General features: G+C 36.8%; 2 protein-coding genes across 2 annotated transcripts in view; both read left to right on the top strand.

Moving 5' to 3' along the window:
• Nucleotides 1-9,968, top strand: part of SLC35D2 (solute carrier family 35 member D2) — a 33,341-nt gene extending 23,373 nt beyond the window's left edge. The window contains exon 12 of the mRNA XM_057384553.1: nt 9,678-9,968. Coding sequence (XP_057240536.1) covers nt 9,678-9,795 — 118 coding nt within the window. The 3' untranslated portion in view covers nt 9,796-9,968. The remainder of the gene's footprint in view (nt 1-9,677) is intronic.
• A 3,613-nt stretch (nt 9,969-13,581) lies between these two features.
• On the top strand, nt 13,582-19,637 carry HSD17B3 (hydroxysteroid 17-beta dehydrogenase 3). The gene is made up of 5 exons (XM_057384405.1): nt 13,582-13,654; nt 15,377-15,490; nt 15,945-16,010; nt 16,771-16,808; nt 19,035-19,637. Exons 1-5 carry the CDS (start codon nt 13,582-13,584, stop codon nt 19,092-19,094), a joined length of 351 nt encoding a protein of 116 aa, XP_057240388.1. The 3' UTR covers nt 19,095-19,637.
• Nucleotides 19,638-20,237: the final 600 nt, after the last annotated feature.

Raw genomic sequence — 20,237 nt, 5'->3', positions numbered from 1 at the left:
TGTTACATAGTTCTTACCTGACTTTCCTACAGATTGCATATTAATAAAATTAAGGTTTTAAAAATTACATTCATGCCATTACAGGTATCAAGGTGTATTACCTACAAAGAAAAAGAATTACTGGACCAGAGAGCACTAYTGTTCTTTTCACTGATCTGTTCATGTTCTAAATTTTGGGGATTTTTTAGCAGTAATGTGGCTGTAGTGAAGTGAGATTAGGAGAGAAAACATGGTCACTCAAGGAACTTTCTACCCATACAATGTGTAAACTTCTTGCAGTGATTCCTTTGGAAGTCAGAGAGGCAAAAAAAAACTTAGCTCTGAAAATAATTTAGATATTTTAGATGGGCTTAATGAAGAATTCTTCACATTCTTAAGATTTAATTAATTTTCCTCTCATTATCTTGGTCTAATTTACTCATACCAGACCCATGAAATTCTGTAGACATATGTGAGACTCATTACCAACCACAGGAAAAGAAAACGGAAATGTAACATGGAAGTGCAGAAGAGAAAACTGGCAGCTSTGAAAGCTTGTGATTTGATTCCATCCCCAAACAGAAGGGATATTTTTGAATTTTGGGAGCATTAATTTAAAAGAGGTATTCAGCATTATTTTTACATGTAGGAAACAGTGAAACTTCTTCTAATTTAAAGTATTCCTTGTAATAGTGAGTGATTGTTTGGGCTATTTGTGATCCTTTGTAAATAGTTTTGTAAATGTAATATTCAAACCTCTTTTTTTTATTTGACTGGGCTTACTTATGATGTAAAACATGAGGGGAAAATTAAGACAGTTTTAATGTGAGGAAACTGGGTTGTTGTTAAGCTATGACAGCAATGATTTTTTAATCTTTTGTTATAAGGTAAGCTAGTATTACCTTCCTTGTGATTCAGACATAGTTTTTACTTGTTAAGCATCTGCACTTTTGTGGGTTTCTTTCTGAAGGTATCAGTAAAATGACATATTAAATCTTTTTTTTTTTCTGGTTTCAGTTTGAGTTTGTTCCGGAAATGTCTGGGCTACAGTTTAACCCTTCCCTGTGAGAARTCATATTGATATCTGTTTGGAGCATTCTTCTTCAAACATTAGKTTTAGACCCATCTTTGGTCTCTATGATGGTAAACAGTAACAATAAAATTAGTTTTTTGGTTTTGTGCCACTTCCAGAAAAGGAGTGAAACCTTTCCTCTAAAGCCAGCATGAGAAATCATTGTTTAGTTTGGATTTTCTCAATAGTTTACAAATCTGGGTGTAATGTATTGATGTTATTCTAATCTATATCTTGGACATTTCCTAGAAAAACTAAATCATGTGATTTGATTAATCTTCTCACTCCTCTGCCTAGGCTCAGAGATTAGTAGTGTTCTGGAAAGAGGCATTTTCTAGGCAGAGAAATGCATACAAGTTCACTCTCAAYAGATGTGTTCCAGCATTAGCTATTCAGTCTTGTTGGGCATCTGATCTGTTTTTGTACTCTGGCAAAATGYATCAGATTAATGAAATACCTTTTCCCACATATCTGGAGTTCTTTGCCTTGGGCTTTCTTTTGGTCTGTGGAGAACAGGCAGGTGGAAGAAACCGCTTCACCTCCTACTTGTAACTGAGTAGTGGATTGTTACATTACTAATCAGGAACAGTTTTCTTTGCGTYTCTTTACCCTGTACCTTCAGAATGAAAAACAGTTTCCCCTACATATGGTTTGCTTGATTCTTTTTCTTTTCTCCTAAAACTTCGGGTTTATGAGCCTGAAGGTTTTGTGAATTTGGGGATAAYAGAAAACTAGTCAAACTGGTAACAGCTCACACCCTGTCATGTAGATGTGAATTCTCTCCCTGTTGCTACTTCTGATGTTTTCTCTTCACTGCAAATGCTTTCATTTTAATAGCTTTGCCTAGATCCTCAGTTTYCTGGTATGTGAAGCTGCTAGTTTATGTCTAGCGTATGTTCTTCAGTTTTTAAAGCAACTTTTCTTGTTGCTGGAGATGTCGCTCCAGAGTTTTTTTTCCAAACTGCTGACCTATCCTTAATGATTTCATTARTGAACTAAGTGTACAATAGTCTAAAATCTTCAAGGGCTGCAAGTTGGCAGTGCTTTTTTTAAAGATAGTATGCTTTCTCACAAAATAACACAAAGTTTAATAAGCACCTTTTTCTTGCTATTGATCACTGATGTTTTTCTTAAGCTTTTTGGGTGATCAGTATAAAGCAAGAATGAACAGGTGCTGCTGTTCCTGAGTTCCTTGGCTGCCACTGTTGCTGATGGTGGTTTCTTTTCAAGCAATTACATAAACAGTAGACTTGTGCTTCATTCCTTTTTCTTGATTTAGACTTGAGTGTGACTAAAGTTATTAAATTATTAAATATCTGAAATATATTGGTTAAATATATAATGAATGATAAAAATATATTTAATTAGCACAATTAATAGGGGATTAATAAATTAAATCCATTCCTATGTAGAGGACCTTCCTGAATATCAGATACTTCTAAGGCAGTGAATAGGTCTTATTTTAATTTAAATTATTCAAGGACCTCCATTCTGTGTATGAGATGTGAAACTTCCTGTGTAAAGTTGTTTCCACTTAAGGCTGGGAGACTTCTTCCTTTAGTGGACCTTTTTTGATGTATTTTTATAAACAAAGTCTTCTGGCCCCAGTATAGTACATAAGGCTCAAATAATTTGCTGTGTCATGTGGCACATGAGATTCTGAGAATCATGAAAATTAAAGTTGGCGTGTGGAAGCTAGTTTCCCAATAGTCTCTTTSCTTTTTGCCAACGGGTCTGCTAGGAAGCTCAGGATCCCCTGCTGCTTCACTGGGATCTTATTTCTCTGTGAAATGAGAGAGTACTTGCTCTTCTGTTGCAACACCTAAGTATTAAAAAACACCTTGCTACCCATTCCTCTGGAAATGCAGAAATCTTTCATTCACTTTTTTTTTTTTTTTTTTTTTTTTTATTTTAAATTTTTTTTTTTTTTTTTTTTTTTTTTTTTTTTTTAATATTAACTAATTTTTCATTTGCTCTAAAACTTACCAGGTTTACCTTGGAATTGCTTTGGTGCTTTACCACTTTRTTTCTTCTTTATTTCTAAGGTGATAAGGATTTTTCTTTCTATACTTCCTCTTTGGTATTTATGTGCATAGCGTTTAAAGTTCAGGGTGCTTTACAAATGCCAACACTTGTTTCTTTTCCTGGTAAGAATACAAAAGTAAACTGAGCAGTTCAGCTTTGAAGGAAGAGCATTTTATAGGTGGCGGCAAGTTTGCTGTGATCTTTCCTTCCCAGGAATTATTGCATAAGAAATTGTTAATCAGCTTCAGTTACCAGTTACTCTATCTCCTGCCATTCTGCTACTAGCATACACATACAAAGCTTGCAAAACAGAATTTATGAAAATATGTATGTGGAAAAAAAATTCTKCCAGCTCTTAGGCAATTGACTTGTTGCTGGTTATTGACACCACTGAAAATGAGTGACTGAAATGACCACCTCCTGTACCAGATGGGCCATCTTAGGGAGAGATCTGCTTTGAAGACAAAAAGTGCCGAATTAACTAAGAGATGCAAAGGTCACGAGGAAAAAAAATTAGAAGATTGATTCTGTTCTTCAGCAGATACATTTAGGTTGCATGGTTCAAGAAAGGCCAATGATGAAGATTAAACAATCCAGAAAGAAGATGCTAAGCCAGAGATCAAAATGTAGTCCCTATCCTTTTTGCTTTCTCCAGTGGTCACAAGCACATGAGATGCGACTGGAAAGGCATATTCCTTCAGGTAAAATAGATTATTTACCCTTCATTTTAACTTAACAAAATGGCAATTGCTATCCCTCCATCGGTGTCTGCAAGTTAGTAAAATTATTCTAGAATTCAAAGCTACTGTGACAAACATGGTGCTAATCCTTCTTCCCTGTATTGACAGAAYAGCATTAATCAGATTCTAAAAGGAAACTACTGCTGCATTTCTGAGGAAAGTAATTYGGGCCTCAATGGTCTCATAACACCAGGAAACTAAAATGAGTGACTCTAAAGAGCTCCTCTTATCTGTCCAGAGAAGGAAGTCTCCTAAATTGTCCATTTTTTTTACAGTTTCACATCTAATCTGCAGTGGGCTACCCCAGTATTAACACACAAAATGTCATTTTCTGGTCTTTACACTTGTGAACACATTTTGAAAGCTGTATCTGAAATAACCAGTAAGGGACAAAACTGCATAAATTAATGTGAGCTAAGAGTTACGGGAAGTATAAGGAATCCTAATGGTTTAATTTAGAATYAGTAGCTCTAGGAGGCTGCAGGAGGAATAATAGAATCTCTGTGTTGTCCCTGTAGCTGCTGCTGAGCAGTTGTGTTAGTGAGGGCAGCTGCTGGCCTTGTGCTGTGTTGCACTGTCTTGTTATTAGTGACTGTGACTGAGCAGTACATTTTCTCCTTGGTGTCTTCTTTCTAAGCTGTCCCCCTTTCTAGAAGCTAAAAAGCAATGAATCACGAGCTGCTGTTTTCAGAGCTGAGGTGACCCAGTGACAAAGAACAGTGTGTAATATGTAGGAGTTTAGATGTGATGCCTTTTCCCCTAGGTTATGAAATATATATCACAGAAAAAGAAAACAAATGGATTTTTGCAGTAGACATTTCACTGTGCGTTGTTTAAACACCTACCTACCCACCTTATGACTTCCATTTCTGGGAGTGGCAATACAATAACTACTTGTGAAAGAACATTGAATGTAGGAAGCTCAAAGACTAATATCAGGTATTACAATTTAACTTTTGGTGTAGTTGTGATAAAATTCAGAAGCTCTCCTATGGGAGAGAAGGCAAAATGCTGCCTCCTATCTACTCTTTACTACACTGAATTGCTGTAGTAATGAGCAAAAGGTAATGGGCTGAAGAATATATACATCAGGGGAGTGGGATKGGATAAATTCAGGGACAGCAGTCATAAGAAATGCCTAAATGTTATTATCATGTTTCTGGTTAAAGTCTCCTGTCTATTCAGCTTCCTGAACTGATTTTCTGTGTGAACATTTGTTGGTGTTTTATCTGTACGAATGCTGCAAGAACCTGTGAATGTCTAGATTGGAGMCTCTGTCATTGTTCTGCTTCCTTTGTGCTGTATGGGGTATGCAAGAGTAGATCCCATTAAAAGGCCAGCTAGAACATGTGACTGGCTGCTTTATACCATAAGAAAGAGTAAACCAGCTACTGTCCTTCTTCTTYGAACTTGGCTGGAGGTGGCTAGATTTTGTGGAACTTTTGTTCATTGTTGTTGGCATTTGTGGGATGACTTAGAGTCATCTTTCTCCAYACTGAGATATACCATCCTCTCCAGGTGATCCCTTTGATTGAAGCCGTGCTCAGCTACTGCTCTGTGGGACAGATCCCAAGCCCATACCACATGAGCTCATAGCTTGGCTCATCATCTTGCTGAGGTCGGAGCACACACTTGTGCTTGTGGATAAATAAATCTGATCTTGCTGTTTTAATATCTGTGCCTTCTGAGTTTCTGACTCAGCACTGCTTTCTTGCTGATGTCAGGGTACAAAATTCTCTGATGTTTTTCTGGTGCAGATTCCTCTGATGTTATTTGCTGATGTGAASGCAAAGCCTACTTGATGGGCACAGTTTTCTAGAGTTTTTGTTCTGACATCGAGTGATKAATTTCTTCCTGTTGTCCTGAGCACAGTCAAGGGCTGATAATGAGTCACAACTAATTTAAGGGTTCTACACTTGTAGTATATGCTACAGGATTCTAAGGAGAGCAGTTTCTGTGTCTTGGAAGGCTAGTGGAATATGCTTTGTTCAGTTTTTTATGTGGAAGTCCCAGTAGGTGGTTCATTGGGTAAAACCCAGCAGACTGAGCTCCAGAGAGAGATTACAATATCTGCTGATTCAGCATTATTGTTTCCAAGGTTTATGGCTAGATCTAGGACTCTGCAGAATTCTCTTAAGCTCAAAAGCAGCCTGGGCTGTATGAAGGTCCTGGCAGCTGTGAGGTCTCAGAACACCACTTTGTTGATGCCAGGATACAGACCTTTAGTTTTCCACGATTGTACTGAGAGGTAAGCACACACAGAACTTGAGCTTATCCTCTTCTGRATGACTATCCAGGCTTCCCTGAAAGCTGTACCTGTATTTTGAGTAGATGGGTGATTTTGAATGACCTTCCCTTCTTGAGGGCGAAGACCCTGAGCTTTTAATTGATTGTTAGGATGCCAGAGTACTGGTATTTTGGGTCTAGTTTGCTAATCTTATTTGAAAAGCCAGGTTTCTGTTACACTTGGTCCATGATAGGGTTCTTRGGCTGATAGGGTTTAAACTCATCAGACTTACAAGAAGAAACAAAAGCAAGTCATCTTCTACTAGTCTGCCACGTCTCTACTCAATATTTAGCAYTTCAGGTAGTGATGAAGTCTTGTTTGTTCTGCTTTTATGGTGTAATAACTACAGCTGCGCTTTACCGTCTGTTACTAACATAGCTCCTCAAACACACTGGGTTTATGGAGAAGGCCCTGGCTTGCTCTGAGATCTGTGGTTTGGACTCTGTACACTTCTCACATGATGTCAGGGTAAAAGCAGGATGTTGTTGCTCACGTGGTAGTCATTCTTGTTACTGTTAATAGYTCATCGCTGTTTTATAAGTGAGGCCGCTGCTTGCGTTCAGTGTTTCAGCACACCATTGTGAGACAGACTTCATTCTTTTGTTAATTTAACAGCTCCTCAAATCTTAAATATTTGTTTATTTTCCTGAAATTCTGTGTAGTATTAAAAGCAGCATACCTGTTAAATATGATTTGAGTTTTCCTAGTCTGGTTGCAAAATATTCTATTTTCTGCACTTGATCTTGGATTTATTCCTGGAAATACTGCTATTCTCCTTGCATTGCAGAGAGCTAGCAGAGCTAGCAGAAATATTGCAGGATCATTCTTCCCTGTTACCTCAGTTCTCATCTGCTAGACCAAACAAAAGGTCGAAAGATTGGAACTATACCTTGGAATGAATGAGTCTTTGATTCATAGGGACCCTACGGTTCTGAATCCAAGTTAAAGAAAGACAAACGGTGAAACACAAACCATATCAGTACAGCCTTAGAGAAGAGAGAAGAATCTTTTTTCTAGGTGGTAGAAGCTGCAAATTCCATAAAGCATTATTAAGTATTTTAGATTGTTACATCTAAAAATACATGTAGAATATAATGAATTTGTCAAGTTAAATGTAGCAGTTATATACGTGGTTTGAATCTAAAGCCTGTCTTGCCTTTCATGAAACTTTATTGATTAAAAAAATCAACTCAGACTGAACTGTAAAAACATGCTAGAAAATGCAGAGGACTTAATACTCATTTAATATATATTTAAACTTTTTAATCATGCCTTGGTGAGTTTCTAGAGTGCTGATTCTGCTTGAATTATCTTCATCATTATCTGTATTTCTAAATGCTTAGTTGTCATGATTTGTTATGCCTGGAGTTGGTAATAATGATCTTATGTTTGGTAATAATGATCTTATATATAATGATATCTATCTAATGTTGGCAGTCTCAGGAGCATTTTTGCTCTTTGCCACTGGGAGTCAGGATTTCCTTACGTAAGCCACTTCCCATTGAGCAGTGGGACCAAGTGCTCATTCTTTATTGAGAAGGGAAATACCAACCTTTAACATCAAAGCCTTTGCATATTAGAAAAATTCTTTGTGCTAAAGACATCTACACTACAAGTTACCATAATTTGAAATATTAAGCTACATTTAAACTTTCCTGCATGTGGCCCAGGAATTCAAAGTATAGTTCCTTTCGTTTGCTTGAGGGTCTCTAGAAAATTTACTATGTCCCACAAAACGTATTTCTGAAAAGGATGTATGTTTGCTATGTGGGTGAGGAAACAAAAGAGACTAGTCAGGTGTATGGCCTCCTTCCTGAGAAATGCCTTGTGCTCCTGGTTAGTCTAGTGCACAGCAACAAGAGAGATTCCCCTCACCTGATAAATAACAATTTTATAAAATTACCCTAAACACATTAAAATGTGTTTTAAACCAAAATACAATGCAATCTTAGTGGTAGGAATCCTGTTTTAGTTAGGTTTTAGGAGGGCTTTTATCCATTAAATGAAATACAGGGACAAAGCTGGTACAATACTGAGAAGCCCAGAATTTTACTGAAGCAGAACTTTCATATCAGTCAGACCTGGTTGATATTTGGTCTTGGGTCTGAAGGTGAAGAAGGTCTGAAGAATTATGAGCATGGCTGAAAGTATACATGGCTGATGTATTTAACAGGGGGTCATGCTCTTGTACTCTCGATGGAGCAAATTTTTGAACAAAGGTCCTTGTTTCTTAATATTCTCTGTATTGTTTCATGAGCRCCCAACAGGAAAAACTACTTCCTCAAATAGTTTTAAGAAGAAAGTGTTGTAGGCAGTCAGCTATGGAAATGAATAAGTCTTCAGTGGGTGGCCTTCACCAGTAATATTTCTTCTGCTAAGCAAATCTGGTTCTTTCAGATTACGTTAGTTTTAYGTTTTCTGGTGACTGATTTATCTCTCTCTCTTACTTCTCTCATCAGCATTTTTCTAGTTTCAGTTTCATCTTTCTTTGTACACGCAGCTCAGCTCCACTTCCACTGGTTAATAATTTCATTTCAAAAGCTGGGGCCATGTTCTTTTCTCTGGCTTAACCCAAAACTGTGATGGGAATGGAAGGCCTCAGAAAAATGGAAGAAAACCATTCTCTATTTGTTCTGCATTTGTTCTGCTCACATTAATACCAAGCTGAACACAATGGATCATTATGTTAAACAGTGTTTGCAGCTATAAAACTCCAGCTATTGCCATATATCTTTGTAGAGATATATTTTTGTGGCTCTGAGAATTTATGCATGGACTTCACTTTTATGCTTTAATTTATTTGTTTTTCTTTTTCCTTTTAAGTTTTCATCTAATTCTAAAATAAGAAAAAAAAAACCCCAAAAATTATCTATCTGTCCCGCATCAGATTTTGTTTCCATTCAACAAGAATTAATAAAGTCCAAATCCTTTCTAGCTATTGGGCCTTCCATTCAATATGCTTAATCTGCTTCCTCAGAAAAAAAGAAAGTGACGATGGTAGGTGATATTGTAAAATTACTGTAAAGCCAGCAACATGTCTAGGTTCCAATATAAAAATAAAAATAAAAATAAAAATAAAAATAAAAATAAAAATAAAAATAAAAATAAAAATAAAAATAAAAAGCGTTTCTGGGAAATGTCATGTTGTTATCACTTCCCTGGAGACATCCATTCATCTGATGTTGGCTCCAATTATTTACTTTTTTTCGTATTATTGGGATTTGATTTTTGTCTCATATGTTTTTCTTGTAAGGGTCCCAGATTATGCAGTGAAGGAAATATTTTTGTAATCTGTAGAATTCTGATTATTTTTTGGCCTGGTTTARTATCTCTTGTTTACCCATTAGGCAAGTGACAGGTGCATGAAAACAATTAAAACAATTCATTATTGCTGTTTTTACAAGACTATGAAAACTGCAAATATTCCTGTCACTTTACTGTTTCCTAACAACTTTTATATTCCTCTTTTGTACCTGTCAAGAAGTTCTTAACTATAGTGATGATAARCAGAACATTTGAAAAACTGAAGTTTTGTCTCAAAGTTACCCTCCCATTTACCAGGCTGTCTTTTCAGGGTTCTGCAGGGCTTTTCCCTTGGTCTGGCACAGAAGGGCCTGGATATTGCTGCAGCTGTACCTCCAGGTATTTCTCCAATACTGCAGACTTTTTTGTATTACTGCGAGCCCCTCTAGACATGGATCATTCTAAAAACATATGCTTTCTTTCAAAGAGTGTAATGGGATAAAAAAAAAAGTGAATGTGTGTTTTACTGCCTTTATCTGCCCTTAAAATCTGTAAATACAGTTAAATAGGCTACCTTTAAAATAATTCTTGGAACACAGCAGAGGAGGATTACAAATTAAATCAAAGTATCAGATTTGTTTTTTGGTTGGTTGGTTGGTTGGTTGGGTTTTTTAAGGCTTTCAAATTACATTTGGCTCTTGATGAAACAGTTAAATAGAGTGTCTTCAGAATTAATATTCCCTTTCTTTTTTTTTCAAAGGAAATTAGCCATTAATCCTGGTGAATGTCTTGTGYAAATACTTGAAGATTGACAGAATTTTTTAGGAGTCAAATGAGTTTTTATCCTCTATTAACTTTACAGATTGCTGTAATGAAAATTATTCTTTCCACTGTCTCCTTTTCTATATATGGCTTCGATCCAGCAGATTGCTTGATTTACATGTTTAAAATTATGTATCACCCCAAGACTATATCTGTTTTGGAAAGACTGGCCTTTTATCAGGCTTAGCAGCTGACTCCAAAAGAGTTTCAGGCCCAGGTTACCTACCTGAAAAAGTAGTACATCTGTCAGGGATGTGGCAGATTTGGGTGAAAAACTCTGCAAATTTTCCACCTGCAGCTACCAAAATCAAGGATTGGACCCAGAAATTTTCTATCCAACATGCCATTCTTTTTATTTTGGTGGGGATGGATACACTTGTTTTCTTTTGGAAGGCAAGGAGTATCTGACAAGGAAAGCCCTGGTTATTCACTATAAGAAGTTGTAATCATGAGACCAATGTGGCTRTCCCTCTCAAGTAAATAGCCATAAAAAAATTATTTTTGTGGGATCAGGTGAGCTCTGCTGTCACTGATGCATATCATTGCAGCTAAATGTTAAATAATTACAATAACAGGCTAAAGACTTTTCAGGGGCTTTTTGCATTRTAAATGATAATCATGAAATAAAGAAGAAAAACAATTCAATTCCCRAGACTGACATAGCTAAGTTAAGAAAAAAAGTGTTGGATTCTGGGAAGGTGGCATACAGTGAATTCCTCAGTGCTGTGGTTGATTACAAGACCATCCACTGAACACTCTCCCAGCAGGGTCTGTACTGCATGTGCTGAAGGACTCGCCTGTCCTGGAAGGTGCTGCAGGGGCAGCCTGCCYTGCAAACACTCCCTGCAAACAGCCTCTGCACAGACCCTTGGCTTTTCGGTGCCAGGAGGTGGGTGCTGTGACTCCAGAAATCAGGGGACATGGATGAGGTTTGGRTACTATGTTCAGCCTAGTTGTGGGCATAGCCTTTCCCACAGCTTGCTGAAATTGGTGGTGAATCCCAATGAGATCTTTCATTGTTTTCAGTGGGTTTTGGCTGAAGTCCAGAGTGAGTAGTCTGTTATTTATTGTCTGGTTGGAAAAGAGTATCTAACAACACATAGATGGTACAAACAAAAGGAAAGAGAGAAAAAGACAGCAATGAAAAGCATAGAGTATCTGGTGTGGAGGCACTAAAATCAGCAGGGAGCTCTGGACACATTACTCTTGTTTCTTTTTTTTTTTTTTTTTTTTTTTTTTTTGAACATCTACATCATGCATTTTTTGCAGTCTAGCAGTCATTATATTGAAAAGATTTGCTCACTTTTCAAACTGATTGTATTATTTGCCTAATCATCCTGCCTCATCTGTTTGGACACCAAATACTATAAATTAAAAGAGTCTAAGCTGTGGGTTAGTACAGGGATCTCAGTGTTTGGCTTTCCAAATTCTTTGGGCCACAGGTGTGCCTGAGAGCAGCACTCAGAGCTGGAGCCAGCAGAAATTCACAGTAAGAAAAACATTCCTCTAATGACGCATTGGAATTGAAAACCAGATATCCATTCGTTCAAACTGGAAAGYTCTTTTAAACTGAGATAAAAGATAACAAACTGCTACAGAGGGCAGACAGAACCATTACACTGAGTACACTGCTTATTAAACACATTTGGTACTGTGTTTGTCAAACATTGATCAAACTGCAATACTATGGGATTAGAAATCATGGAATGCTTCTAAGTACAGTCCTGTTTCATTTCTTCTGCTTATATTTCCTAAGCAAGCTGTACATGCAGAGCTGGGTACTGATTGCAAAATTATATCTTAAAATCAATCTATATGACCAGAATTGTACCATTTTCTTGTTAAAGCCAAACAAATGGAACAAAAAAAAAAAGCCACTTCTGCAAGATATAAAATTCCTCACAAGTGTGGCTGGGGTTTGTAGATTTTGGTAGAGATTTTTATTGTTTATTTGTTTTGATTGGTTATTTTGGGGCTGGTTGGGGGGTTGTTTCTTTTTGGTGGGGTTTTGAGAGGGTTTTTTTGTTTCTTTTTGGTGGCATTTTGAGGGATTTTTTTTGTGGAAACAAATCTTTATTTATTGAAAAATAAAGTGTGTGATGTTCAGATAAAATAAAAGTGCAGCTGTATTAGTTTAGATAAATGGAGCATACAGTTAATCAATTCGGATTTGGTGGTGCAGGAAACTGTGCAGACATTATGCCTGCTAATATAGAATAAAGTAATGCATAAAGAAAGGAACCACACGGCCTGGGACAAAATACACCTTGCTCCCACAAAGACCTGTGAAAGTGCTAATTCATTCATTCATTTGTCTGTTCTCCCTGCTATAGGCTGCATTTCTAACCTGCTCTGCTGTGTCCTCCACCTCTTGCCCTTCCTGCTCCAAGAACGAATCATGTAACAAAGTGAGTTCACTGACTAGAGTAAAATAACTCACTTTGCATATTTTTTTCTGCATTCTAAAAGGCTACTAAAAATGTCTGTAGTGTCTCGTTGATCCCTTAAGGCAAACTTTTCAATTTGCTCTCCTATCAGCAAATTTTCACACAATATGAGCACCACTTTAGAGTGCTTCTCTCTTCCTATTCAAATGTTGTTGTTGTACTTCAAAAGTACAAATATCAGTTTCTTGTACCACTTGGGCATTCATTTTGCTACCTTGGTTTTCACAAGACCTTTATAAGTCTCTGAGCTCTTTTAGTAGGAGGAGACAAATTCTGGAATGCTGTAGATCCTAAACAACATCACACTTAATTCTGATTTATTATCTTTTTGGTAAATTCCAAAAAGCAACATATTGTCCTGTTGGATAAGTGGATACACAAGTGGTCTGAAGTCAGAAGGATATATAGATGTATACCTCTTAGCGAAACATCTTAAAACACATTGAATTAACCAACTTGGTTCAACTTTTAATTTTCCTTAAATTAGTTTTCACTCCATTATTAAAAAAAAAAAAAAAAAAAATAGATGACAATAACTTGTCCTGGTGCTTATAAAACTAGGCTTTTTGCTTCAGGCACATTTAGGACTTTTAAACAGGGTTGTAATGGCTTGTGTCTTCAAAGACCATCATAAATCTTTGTCACAGAGAGGGAGAGACATAAGAGACATTGGAAATAGTATTTTTGCTCTCTCCTTTACAGAATTGGTATAATTTTCTGAAAAGCTATCCCCGGATAATTAATTTGTCAGGGTGAGGGTTTTATTGTTTTTTAATATATTGGTTTATTCTGAAAAGAGACAGAGGAAAGGCATCTGGAGTCCTTGTTTGTTGGCTGACAGTGCTGGTTGCAGCAGCACAGCTCTGTACAGACAAGGAGTTGCAGAGAAATTCCGAATGGCTTTTTTGATCCTCATTTTTTATGTCGTTCCAGTTTTGGCTGCCCTTCTGATTGCCCGCGAGAAAGATGGCCACAACATCACCACACTTTTTAAGACCATCTCATTTTGTTTATAGAACTCCTCAATCAGAAGGTCACTGTAGGTGTCTGCTCCAGCTGTTGCTCTGTTCTTTCCCACTCGCTGCATTTACACTCACAATRTCCTTTTATTTATAGTTTCGCCATTCGCCCAGCCTGGGACCATGACGGGGTCATTTGCCACTAGAGTTGCTTTAATAGGTTGAAGGTTCAAAGGATGTTTTGTCCCTTTCATACACTGAACTGCAGCTTAGAAAGAGGGCAAGAAAAAGGGCACTCCTTCCTCCTTTTTTCTGTCATGGAGACAGATGTCCTCTAAAAATGCACAGCAGCCCACATTTCAGATCTGAGTGCTTGCTGTTTCCTCAAACTGCATTTCTTGAGCAGCGTAATGGTCAGGACTTGCAGCTTGCACCGAGGTTTGAGGGTCAAAGAGGGACAGCTGGAAGGGAACAACATTATCTCATCTTCCAGCAGAGCCTCTGACTTGTTGCAAGCTGGACCAAAGGCARCTTTCTTTATTCTTGCTCTCCTGCAGGACCTGGCACAAAGCCTGTTCTTACTGAATGAGCACCGAGGGATGAGACAGAATTTCTGGGTAGAAATTCAGCAATTCCCTGATTCCCATTCAAGGCAATGCTCCCTGTCCCTTGTATGATAAAATCAGGCTGCAAACCAGGAGAGACATTTTCCTGTAAGCCATGTGCATTTTCTGCCATGTGCACGCATCTGAATTCCGGCCATTTGCAGAGAGCCTGCAATCTGATATTCTATTGACATTTCCAAGCTTTGCCTGTCACTTTTTTGGCAAACTTCATCTGGATTTCAGGTTGCCCATAAAACTTGAAAGCAGGTTTAGTAGCAAAAATTTACAATGTGAACATCTAGTTAGAGGAGAGCTTTCTGGGCCCCTTTAAAGGAGAGCCTTGCCTTTAAAAATGAGTAAATAAGAGTTTCTACTTCTTTTCCTCGTGAAACTTCATTGAAAATATGAACAGCAATAAATCAGCTGCTGAGAAAAATGTCAAAGTACAGCTGGGCTCCACTCCTGCATAGCAATGACAGTGGAAAAATCACCCACATTTCCCTTTCCCTTCTAATTGACCTTGTAAAATTTAAGCTGTAGCCTCCCTAAAATGCCTTTTAGTGCTGCAAAATCYTGAGGAAGTCTGTGGGAGTGCAAATGTCAAAACAGGCAAGGAATTGTTTGAAAATAATGCAGAAAATGCTGCAACACATCCAACCTTGTTTGTCCTTCCTCCTGTGTAAAAATATAAATTCCACTTTTAAAATGCTCACCTTATCCATCAAAATTATTTTAAACTTTCCTGTAAAGCTGTGTTTATGTAGAGGATCTGGCACCCACATTCATTTGTGTAACATATGCTGACAGTGCTCATCTATAAATATTATGATAGCCAGGAATAAGTCCTGTGTGTCATATTTCTGAATTTGTTTTGTTTTASCTTACTGAAGGACCAAATGTTGTTTAGATTTTATAAGAAAAAATCCATTGATTTCAGGGCAAAAATTCATGCTCTGTTTGCCAGGCCATTTTCCTGAAAAGCAACTGGGTAGAGTGAGAGCATTATGCTTGATGCTTGTCCTGTATTATTTCTTAGAGTAAGAAAGTTGAAACAATTGCTTGCTGTACAGTGGGCATTACCAAATAAGACATCTGGCTGTTTCCCTTGTTACTTTTTACAGCTCTCCCTCTTTCTGGGTAGATGCAAACAGGTTTKCTTGGCTGGTTTGTCTTTGGTTTGGGTTTTTTTTTTTTTAGTTACAGATCTGGCCACAGTTCAAAAGGTGAAGGTTATACAAGCTGATTTCACTAAAAATTCAGTGCATGAGAACATTGAAAAAGATCWGAAAGACTTAGATATTGGTGTTCTGGGTCAGTCATTAAGGTCTGTTAATTGAAGAGCATTTTATGGCTGAAGTGTATTAGACAGACCATTGTATAAATGAAGTGCCATAACAACTTATTAGCCAATGCTTAAACCCGAGCATAAATAATGAGCCTGTGGCTCATTATCTGGTATGTTTCATGGAGCAACAGTAAAAGAATGGGGTTTTGGAAGGTTTTTTTAATTTTTAAAGAAAATCTTCCTTTTAATAATGAAACAGATAAAACAACAATAAAACACAAATAACTTCAGCAACAGTCTGTTTTCCCAGCACTGATCTGTAGTGGTGAGTTCAGTGAGAACAAGAATTGATGCTTAATAGTGTTTCTCTTCACGCAGAACTCAAAATCTTCTGGGTCTTGAGGAGAAGCAATTTTTTAACTAGATTATCTRTGTACTTTGTCTAGATTTGGTTCTTAACACTGTATTTTCCCTGACTAGTTAACAATGTTGGGATTCTTCATAATACTCTTCCATGCCATTTCCTTAATGGGCCAGACATAGAAGAGGCAGGATTATTCTRTGGATTTCAACTTCTAATGTAACAACGAGGAATTATAATTCATTGAACAAGGCACAGATTCTGCCCCTCCCACAATCGAATATTAACTGTTCAGTTAAGCTGGAAATTAAYTAGGCCTGAAGAAGGATATTTTGATTTGGTTTTAATGCTTGGAAGATCTTGAAAGAGAAAAAGAATGGTAGATCTCAGCTAAACTGCAGGAAGCACTCAATGATAGAGGGGAGAGTGCAGCTGGTCTGGTTGTAGCAGGGATTAGCACACCCCTGACTCTCTGCTGGTTTGTTGTGTAATGGGGTCCTGTCTATTCACAGCCACAGCTGAAAATGTTGGGTTATTGTTAGTGTTATTAAAACTTGCTTTCTTTGCAACACCATCGTTTAAATACGTAGAAATAAACAAACAAAACCCACAAATTAAATTAAAAAAAAAGAAATAGAAAAGATAAAGAAAAAAGAAACATCATTTAAACACAGCGTACTTTGTGGGGAGAATTAATTTGCACATGTTGAATAAGGTGTCACAGGATTAAGGATGTGATCAGGTTCTCCATTGCCTTATTGTTATTTGCCCCTATAGCCCTTGCAATGAAAAAGACAGAATTTCCAAACGTGTATCTTGCTAGCACCTCTTACAGGATTAATTCAGCTTTTTTATCATCATCTTCTCCAAATCAGAGAACCTCAGGCAGGCTGCTTCCCTCAAACTCTGCCTTAAGCATGAATTTACTCTTYTGTTGATTCCTGCAAGACCTTGACAACTACAACACTATTTCTGTTACAAAGGTATGTGACACATTCTCATCTGTACCAGGTCTGTAATGTATTTCATTGGAAAAAAAAAATCAATCCAGCATTAGAGTGACCAGCTAGTTTTTATGTGTATTTTCATTTAACTCATCAGCAGATAGTGATTTTCAGCAGGAAAGTCAGTGTTAATTKAAGGAGCCCACCTGTTTCTATTGCCTGTGAAATATTTTGACCAGAGCTGACTGTAAACTTTTTAACACAATTGCTCAGTAGACACAGGTTCTTGCACCGCAACAGAAAATCCTGAAACATTTTGCAAATCGTTTTGGTATGCAGGGAGATTCACTTTAGAATTAAAGTCTTCAGACAGGTAAATCTGCAGTTTGACTTTTAACAATGTATTGGTATTTTTTGTCACAATTCTGTTCCACCTAAATGTTTTTGTATCAATTCAGAGCAGAAACTCTAGGAAGTACCTCCCAATTCCGTATTAGTACCCCTTGGTGCTAATTTTAAATGGCCACTTCCATTCCAAGAACATTTAGTATTTCATGCTTTTCAACTCAGATTAAGATTTGTATTGCTCTGCGGTTTGCAAGCAGCATGTTAACATGAACATGAGCAGAAGATCTCAACCTTGGCTTTCATGCCTTTCATGTCTTTCTRAAAATGACATGAAAACTAACAACAGATGTTTGTCTTTCTCTGGCTAGCAAAATTTACATCCCAAATTTGTACTGCTGCGTAATAACTTAAGATAATAAATCATGTAATATCAATCAATTGAAGCAAATTCTGTGAGTAGCTTGGTGAGATTTCTGCTCCTAGGATTTATTCTATTTGTGTGTCAAAAGAACAGAAATATTTTCAATATCTGAATGCTGTATATCTATCTGTCTGTCTATCTATCTATCTATCTATCTATCTATCTATCTATCTATCTATCTATCTATCTATCATCTATCTATCTATCCATATATATATCTATATTATATATAGATATATATATATATATGTATGTGTGTGTGTATGCCATTTTGTACCCTCTGAGTCTGGCTACAAAAGGTTTTTCCCTTTATCATTTCCCACTTTACACACAGCTCAGAATCAACCTCTTCTGCTTTTCCAGTGCCTGGGTATTCCTTTCCCCACTGCTGCTACCACATCACTTTCAGTCTTTCATGAATATTCACTTTCCTTCAAATTACAAAGGAGAAGGTATTCTCCTAACCAAGATTCCTCAAGGTTAGGTCAAAATAATTTCTTATTCTTTTCTTACGTCTTTAAATCTTTTTGGATTTTCCTTTCCCCTCCCTATTTGGATTCCTGCTAAGACCCTGTTCACCATTTCTTGCAGTGTAATGCCTGAAGTCCAGGTATCCTGGCTCCAGAGATGTCAGTGGGATTTTCAGTACTGCAAAAGAAKCCCTTCTCACATGTTTTATACTTTAATTGGAAATTCCTCTTCACCCAAGCTGATGGGACTGACCGGTGTTGTCGTGGTTTGTGAAACCTGTACTGCTCCTATTGTCCTCTTGTGCACAATGAAAAAATATCAGGAAACAACAAGTATTCAATTAGTGCACCATTGATTTGCACTACTTTTCATTACTGCTCTTTACAACTTATGTCACAATCCTGTCCTGAGAAGATTCATAGTGTGACTTCTCCTTGGGTTTTAGGCTCTATCACAAATTATACCCTTCAACTGTACGAAGAAAAGCAGATTTCTTGCTAAAAAAAAAAAGGATTAATTTTAACTTTAAAAATCAGATGCATGATTAAGCCTTTTGCTAACATAAGAATGAAAAGAATTAAATAATTAACTCAAAAATGATCTCAAAACTATTTCTGATAGCAGAAAAAGATGATGTCTATTCATGATTTTCTGTGGTTTCTGATCTAGGTACAGGGAAAAGTGAAAATGCAAGACAAACATAGGGTTGACTTTCTCCTTGCAGTTATAATKCCATATTAAAGAATGATGAAATTCAGAAACTGCTGAAAAGCTTTGCATAAACAAAAGAATGTCACTCTTTTGAAGGCTAACCTTTGGAAATTTTTGACAATTCAGATAATTTTCAGGCCACTGGCATTTCTAAAATATTTTCTACAATGTCAAAGGTGCTATATTTTAAATATTTGAGCTGTACACATATGGCTTGATCAAGTGTAAAATCTTGAGATTAAAATAAAATCAGATGAAAAACRCTATCAGGAAGATGGGGAATGGATAAAATTCTTAAAATATTTGTCTTATAGATGACAAAAATAATTTTGAAGCAGATGCAACCAGGGTATTTTTTCTATAATTCTGAATAGCTTTTGGTTTCTACCTCCAGTATCTTTAAAGGTAGTTATGCTTTTTCATTATTAATTTCTGGACTTGAAAGTCTGTCAATCAGTAAGATTTCTTCTCCTGATRTTTGTGCTATGTGAGTATATGTATAGGGACTCTCACAAATTGTCCATCAATTGAAGAGCGAGGCAGAAAACAAGAAATAGAGATCTGTGTCCAGTTAAAAACCCATGGCAGAAATAAAATGGGAAGTGATGGCCCCAATCTGGCAAGAAACAGCATTTTAATGTATTATCCTATTCTTCTAAGAGTGGTAGCTGAGCTTGAAAAAATGCTTTTTAAGCTCTGGAAATAACCATATTATTAATCAGAGACATTACTTCACCTATGCAGTTAAGGATCTCTTCTGTTTTTAATGCTATGTTTGTATTAGACATTGGGTCCTTAAACTAGAAGTTAGGATCTTCAAATGGATTTTCTAGAAAACATTGTTAAATATTGCATTTTAGARGCTGGTTTTTATTTTGGCAACAAAATTACCTCTTACTGTTTAATTTTTGCTTTGTTTTTTTTCTGCTTGTTGCTAAATGAGTTGGGTTTTAGYGATGTGTGCAGGGAGCTGTGAATGGGGAAGCTAAAACAACAGATCCATGGAGCAGGAATAAGAATGTGCTGGCCAATGAGCAAAGGGGATCTACCAATTCCTTTGTAGTTTAAAAACTTTTTCTGAGGGCTGATTTTTTTCTCTGTTAGATGTACTGCACGTACAATGTACATCAGAGAAAAGTTCCCATGGCTTTGATTGCACAAGGCATTTAAATTTYACTTATGACATTATTCTTAGCTGGTTTAGACCACACTAAACTCTAAAAAGGGCGTCTTTTGAAAGTGTGGTCGACTGTATAATAGAAGAGCTGTGCCTTCTGGGGGAAAAAAATGCTGTTTTCCGCTCATGCAACCTTTTACTATAATCCTGTAAAGAGCAAACCCAATGTAACTTTAAATTAAATTTCAAATAGAAAGGTCTAAGTCTGAATSTGTTCTCTGGCCTGAGTACTTTCCCTTGTCCCTTTTACACAATTTTACCTCAGCTACTGAGGTAAATGTTTTGGATTGYTTTATGGACAAACCCCCATCAGTGTTTAACAAAGCATTGTGTCGTATAA

This window comes from Malurus melanocephalus, unplaced genomic scaffold, assembly GCF_030028575.1.
Source record: "Malurus melanocephalus ecotype Western Australia unplaced genomic scaffold, MMel_1.1 scaffold_15, whole genome shotgun sequence".
Classification (NCBI taxonomy): Eukaryota; Metazoa; Chordata; class Aves; order Passeriformes; family Maluridae; genus Malurus; species Malurus melanocephalus.
Note: the sequence above shows the minus strand (reverse complement) of the source record. Positions and strands in the feature narration are given on the sequence as shown.